Below are 6,978 nucleotides of genomic sequence, written 5' to 3'. Positions count from 1 at the left end.
CTTTTTTTGTAATTTGGGTTTTCCACTTTTGATCATCCATTCGATACACACGATCAATTACTTAATTAGTGGATATTCTCTCGATTTATAACAATATCTTTTTTTCATTTTGAACGTGTATGGATTGGGCGTCGAGCCAATTTCCACAAGGATAACAAGATGTGCATGCATAAACATGATGTTGATTCTCTCAGCACCACACCAGATCGTCCATTTCAGCACCACTATGTGACTCCTCACCAAGGGAAGGAGTACAATAAGAAACTAAAAAAAAGGAACAAAGTGCACCCGGAGACTGGAGAAAAGGATCCATCATTTTCACAGTAGATTGTGAGGGGCTTCTGCGCAAAAAGTGTTCTTCCCAAACATTTTCGTCTGCATGCAGAGGCCAGAGGAAGCAGTTAATATTTTGAAAATACGCAGGGGCGTCGATGCAAAAGGTTTGTTTGAGAGGGAGTAGGGGGCAGGGGTGTTAAAGCCATAAAGGCGCAAGCCCTGTAACGCCGCCGTTGTGTGCTTCGATCGGCTGCCTGCCGCTTCGCCTCTCCCTCTCCTCTCCTCGCCTCGCCTCGCCTCTCCACTCCCCCACCGCGCCGTTCTTTAATGGGGCGAGCCCAACAACAAACACTGACACAAGGAGAACACCACCCGGTTCCCAGACCAGACCAACTCCTCCTCCCTCCCTCCCTCTCTCCCCGCCCCCACTCCTCCTTCCCTCCCGGGGAGGACAGGACAGCAGAGCCCGTCCACCACCAACCCACCGCCACCCGCGTCGCCATGGCGCAGCCTGGTGAGTGCAGTCTCCTGGTTTTTCTTGCGGCCGGCTTTACTGCTCGCTCGTGCTCATGCGGCTGCTGCTCTCCTGTTGTTGTTGTTGTTGTCTGTTGTTGTCGCTGGCAGGGCGGGGACGCGACCCGGAGCTGTTCGCGGAGCTGTGGCGCGCCTGCGCCGGGCCGCTGGTGGAGGTGCCGCAGCGCGGCGAGAGGGTCTTCTACTTCCTCCAGGGACACCTGGAGCAGGTGCGTGCGGGTGTTTCCGTCGTGAATTCTCCTTGTTTCTTCCCCGCTGCTCTCCTCTGTTCCATCCGTTTCCAATTCCGCCGCGGCCGGGACACGCGCTCATCTGCTTGCTGGTTTTTTGCGCGCGCAGCTGCAAGAGCCGACGGACTCGGCGCTGCTGGCCGAGCAAATCAAGATGTTCCAGGTGCCCTACAAGATCCTCTGCAAGGTCGTCAACGTCGAGCTCAAGGTAAACAATCCCCGCCGGCCGGCCACGCCGCCGCCTTCTCTTTGCTCCTCATCGCCTGATCCTCCCTCGCGGTTCTGGCGTGAGCTCGTCGTCGTCGTAATTAAACTCTCTCTCGTGTTGTTTTTGTTCGCGGCGGCGCAGGCCGAGGCGGAGACGGACGAGGTGTACGCGCAGATCACCCTGCAGCCGGAATCTGACGTAAGTGTTCATCGCCACCCAAAGTTTTTTTGTTCGCTAATAGTTTTTCCCTTTCCTGTTATCACTATCTCGTTTGGAAATGTCCTGAATTCCGGTTTCTGAATCCGCAGTGTCGCAATTCCGCTTTTTCTGTTCTTTTATTTCTATCTGTTCTTTCTACTCGAATTCAGAGAGTGTATCCCTCGCGTGGATTTGTGTCTTAAACTTTCTCCTGTTTGCAGCAAGACAACCTGCCCCTCATCTGCGACCCAATTCTGCCGGAGACGCCCCGGCCAGTGGTGCACACCTTCTGCAAGATCCTGACGCCGTCCGACACCAGCACCCACGGCGGCTTCTCCGTGCTCCGCCGCCACGCCAACGAGTGTCTCCCGCCGCTGGTAAGCCCAATTCCCTTCTTTCTTTCTTTTTTTGCGGGTAAAGCCCAATTCCCTTGTCCTCGTTAATCAATGCATAATTGCATTATTGCATACCGTACCGCCAGGTTAAATTCCACTCTGCTTTGCTCTTGATCAGGACATGGCGATGCCGACACCGACTCAGGAGATCATCTCCAAGGACCTCCATGGATCTGAGTGGAGGTTTAAACACATCTACAGAGGTACGCAAACTCAGTGTTTTCCTTTTATTACAGTTACCTGCAGAACTGTTCAGTGGTCATTCATCTGACTGCAGATCAGGACCAAAATAAATTGCACTTGCTGTATATGTATGCCTTCTGCTGCCTGATCCATGCAATTCTTGGTGGTTGTTGTATAGGTCAACCCCGCAGGCACCTTCTGACGACCGGATGGAGCACATTCGTCACATCAAAGAAGCTGATGGCTGGCGATGCCTTTGTCTACCTAAGGTTGGACATCAACTGAACTCCAGTGCTTATAATTCTGTTAAACTAGCCATGCGTGACGGACAGGTTTAGGCGCAATGTTTCGTGGGAAGTATGCATCATCACAAAGACATTGTGTTTTGTTTTCGCAGGAGTGAGACAGGAGAGCAGCGTGTCGGAGTGAGGCGCCTTGTGCAGAAGCAAAGCACGATGCCGGCGTCCGTTATATCAAGCCAGAGCATGCATCTCGGGGTGCTTGCAAGTGCATCTCATGCTCTCAAGACCAACTCCATCTTCGTGGTCTACTACAGGCCCAGGTTAGACCTTCTATTCCAAAAAAATAAATTATTCTATACCGCCAGTTGTTTGATAAAACTGTGCTTACTAATGGAAGTTAATTTTTTTAGACGAAAATGGAAGTTAATTTCTTGTTTGTTTTATGTAGGTTAAGCCAGAGCCAGTACATTGTCAGCGTGAACAAGTACCTTCAAGCTAGTAAGACTGGATTTACTGTGGGCATGAGGTTCAGGATGAACTTCGAAGCAGAAGATGTCCCTGTGAAGAAGTAAGGGTTCATTCAACCTGTGGGTTTTCAGTCTGTTTGCTCATCTTCTGCCATCATCTCAGTTTCACATGGTCCCATGTATTTTAAACCTGCAGGTTTTTTGGGACTATAGTTGGTGATGGTGATCTTTCTCCACAGTGGTCAGGTTCTGAATGGAAGTCACTCAAGGTAAGATCAACACATTCTATTTTCTCTTGTTTGCATTGTATTTTTCTTCTCCTTTTTTAAAAAAAGCTGATTTTATTCATGGTTTATTTAGGTCCAATGGGATGACTCGGTCGCAATTTGCAACGGCCCTGAGAGGGTTTCTCCTTGGGAAATTGACTCATCTGATGGCTCCTCACCTGCCATCAGTGCACTGCTGCAATCATCGGCGAAGAACAAGCGTCCAAGGGAGGCAAATGAAAACTTTGATCTTCCATCACAGGGTATGACCTGCAGATTTCTCATTGCTCGTGCTATTATCGACAAATAAATGGAACGTTCACATCATGATGTTTTTAATCCTTTTGGCTTAATCTGCAGAGCCGACTCAGGAGTTTTGGCTGTCTGGAATGACACAGCAGCATGAGAGGACATATGTTGGTTCTAGTGACCCCAACCGTATCTCTGGGTATCATCAAATTCTTTGGCCAAGCAGTGAACCCGCAGGGTATGGTGCCATGAGCAGCAGTTCGGTTTGTCAAACTCCATTGGGGCTTGGTGATGGTTGGCCCAAGGATTTCAACCCTTCAAGCCAGGGGGTCTCCCCTACCCTGTCAGAGATTACTCAGAAGCTGAATCGGGTTGCCAGCAGTGAAGGAAGAGCTCCTCCTCCTTGGGCTACTGCACTTTGTGGTGGTTACCGGGCTGAGGAACCTACTTCCAAGCTGTCCTGCAACACTACTCTGCCTCTGCCTGAACAGGTTGCACCATATCTGCCCAAAGTAGCTGAAAAGGCCAAGGAACCCGGTGTGGTTCGTCTGTTTGGTGTGAATTTGATGGAGAACACCAACAATGCTGCTGCTCCTACTGCTGGCAACGCAAGTGCCGGAGCCGGAGAAACTTCAGCTAGAGTTGCTGGTTCTGTTGAAGGCTCTGGTCAGCTGTCAGCATTTTCAAAAGTAACAAAAGTTGCGAACGAGAGCCCCCGAGAAATCCAAAGCCAACAGAGTAATATTGGAAGGAACCGTGTTAAGGTACAACTTCTGTGTATCTCTTTCTTCCTCCTCTCCTTGGCTTGTTTAACTGTCGTCTAACCTCGTGTTGCTATTTGGTTTGTGCTAGGTTCAAATGCATGGAAATGCTGTGGGTAGAGCTGTGGATCTAGCAAGTCTGGATGGGTATGAGGGGCTGACCAGTGAACTGGAACAGATGTTCGAGATAAAGGACATCAAACAGAACTTTAAAGTGGCATTCACCGACAACGAAGGTGACACCATGAAAGTCGGAGATGATCCCTGGATGTAAGTCTGCACATGTTCTCCATCAAGGATTGATAGTTGACTGTTCATCTGGCATGATCATAAATTCATAATGAGTATATATGGCTGACATACATACATTCTTTGGCACCTGCAGGGAGTTTTGCCGTATGGTGAGGAAGATAGTGATCTATCCCATTGAAGATGACAAGAACATGGATCCTCGTCAGAGGTCGGTCTTAGCTGCTGCTCCAGATCCGGATCCCAAGGCTAACCTTTAGAAGGGGGGAGGGGTAGGATTTTTGGATCCTTTCACAGATGAAGCATTGGTTTGCAGATTTGTGGTATTGAATCCTTTCTTCAGAAGCACCCCGAAGAAAGATTGATTGATAACATAGGTTTCCAGAAAGAAAAATGGTGGTGACAATTTCTCTTTAGTTGGCTGTCAAAGAAACAAACAAAAGATTGACAATGTCTCTTTAGTCGTTTGCTTAAATATAGTCGAAAAACCGTAAAGGAATAAAGTCCGGGAGGTATAAAGACTTCTGGTGTAAGTTGTGTACATATTATATGAGAGATGACAATCATATGACATCTAGTTTATGTCCTGTTTTAACTTCCTCTTGCGTTCATCTGGCTGAATTTGGTTGATAAATGTTGCGACTAGAATTATCTTGATGGTAGCTTTCAATGCTGATCGGTATGGTGCTGCTTAGTTCTACACTGGTTTTGTGCTTGATGCTTTTCACGTCTTAGGTCCTCTTTGATTCAAAGGATTTTCATAGGTATTTTAAAAGATCGGAATCCTTAGGCCCTGTTCGTTTAATCCCCTTGCCAAGGGGATTGAAGGGGATTAATCCCCTTGCCAAAGGGATTGAAGGGGATTGGAGAGGTTTGAGGGGGATTTTGACTTGCAAAGGATTTAATCCCCTCCAATCCCTTTCAAACCTCTTCAAACCCTGCCTAACCGAACAAGCGCTTAGAGCATGGTTAATAATACAGCTGGTAGAATAAGAGCCCGCTTCACTCTCTCTTCTCCTCACTCCTTCATGTAGGGTTTTAATGACATGGCAAATCATATATCCAGCTGATTAGGCCTTATTAGACTTGCTCTTAGGAATTTTTCCTATATTGGTCGTTTGATTTGTAGGATTGAATCCTATAGAACTTCTGATTAGAATCCTTAGGCATGTTTCCTATCTTGGTTGTTTGATTTGTAGGATTGACTTATATAGACAAAAAATTCAAAGCATTCCTTTGTAGGACATTCCATATGTTTTTGTTTGCATCCACTCGAACTCCTTTGAAAACCTCCTTTGTGTTCTTTTGATGATTTCAAACAAACCAAAATTATGTACAATTTTAAGGATCTTCTTAGGAATTTTGGAGAATTAAAATCCTTAGAAACTTTTCTATGTTGGTTGTTTGATTCGTACCTATGTTGGTTGTTTGATTCATAGGATTGGAACCTATAGTATTTTTCTAAAATATTAGAATCCCCCTAAGAATGTTTTTTTTGTTGGTTGTTTCTATTCGTGGGATTTAATTATATAGAAAAAAAAATCTAAGCTTTCCTTTGTATGACATTCCGTAGGTATTTTTGCATACACTCAAATCCCTTTCAAAAAATTCTTTGTTTTCTTGTGATGGTTTCAAACAAATCAAAATAATGTAGAATTTGAAGTGTTTTCTTAGTAGTTTTGGATAAATAACATCCTTGGAAATTTTTCTATGTTGGTTGTTTGATTCGTAGGGTTGAATCCTATAATATTTTCTCTGATTGGTTAGAATCCTTAGGAATGTTTCCTGTGTTGGTCGTTTGATTCTTAGGATTGAATACTATAAAAAGAGCCTAAACTTTCCTTTGTCCTAAATTCATAGGTATTTTCGCATCCACCCAAACCCCTTTGAAAACATCCTTTGTTTTTCTTGTGACAATTTCAAGCAAACCAAAATCATGTAGAATTTGAAGGATTTCTTAGGAATTTCTTATCACTAAAATCCTGAGAAACTTTTCTATGTTTTTTGTTTGCTTTGTAGGATTGAATCCTATGGGAAAAAAAATTGAATATTAGAATCCTTAGGTATTCTTTTAAGCTTTCCTTTGTACTACGTTCCGTATGTATTCTTGCATCCACTCAACCCCTTCCAAAAAATCATTTGTTTTTCTTTTGATGATTTCAAACAAACCAAAATCATGTAATATTTGAAGGATTTGCTTAGGGATTTTGGAGAACTAAAATCCTTATAATTTTTCTATGTTGGTTGTTTGATTAGTAGGATTGAAACCTATAAATTTTTTTAGTATCCCTTTCTACTACATTCCATAGGAATTTTAGTATCCACTCAAAATTCTTGGAAAGATCCATTCATTTTCCCTATATGCAAGCTTTTCACCGCTTAGGATCTCTTTGATACAAAGGATTTTTGTAGCAATCTTGCAAGGTGTTGGTTGTTTGGTCCCTAGGATTGAATCCTATAGAAGTTTTCTCTACGTATTTCTTTGTACTACATCCGTAAGAATTCCAGCATCCACCCAAAAACCACTTGCAAAGATCCATTTGTTTTTCATGTGATGCAAGATTTTCAACATTTAGGGCCTATTTGGTTCAATAGATTTTCATAGGAAATTGGAAAGATTGGAATCCTCCTTGGGAGGCAGTCCGGCCATGGCACAGACCACCTTGCTTTTCTTTTTTGCCATCACCTTCACCGCCCTTCTTCGCCGCTTCCCGGCTATG

General features: G+C 44.7%; 1 protein-coding gene across 1 annotated transcript; it reads left to right on the top strand.

The window, feature by feature from the left end:
• The first annotated feature begins 411 nt into the window (after nucleotides 1-411).
• LOC119275606 (auxin response factor 1-like) lies at nucleotides 412-4,853 on the top strand. Its single transcript, XM_037556476.1, has 14 exons — nucleotides 412-790; nucleotides 901-1,019; nucleotides 1,150-1,248; nucleotides 1,390-1,446; nucleotides 1,668-1,823; nucleotides 1,960-2,044; nucleotides 2,203-2,293; nucleotides 2,422-2,586; nucleotides 2,715-2,834; nucleotides 2,930-3,002; nucleotides 3,094-3,262; nucleotides 3,360-4,012; nucleotides 4,101-4,279; nucleotides 4,395-4,853. Exons 1-14 carry the CDS (start codon nucleotides 604-606, stop codon nucleotides 4,516-4,518), a joined length of 2,277 nt encoding a protein of 758 aa, XP_037412373.1. The 5' UTR covers nucleotides 412-603; the 3' UTR covers nucleotides 4,519-4,853.
• The last annotated feature ends 2,125 nt before the right edge of the window (nucleotides 4,854-6,978 follow it).

Source organism: Triticum dicoccoides, chromosome 3B (assembly GCF_002162155.2).
Source record: "Triticum dicoccoides isolate Atlit2015 ecotype Zavitan chromosome 3B, WEW_v2.0, whole genome shotgun sequence".
Taxonomy (NCBI): Eukaryota; Viridiplantae; Streptophyta; class Magnoliopsida; order Poales; family Poaceae; genus Triticum; species Triticum dicoccoides.
Note: the sequence above shows the minus strand (reverse complement) of the source record. Positions and strands in the feature narration are given on the sequence as shown.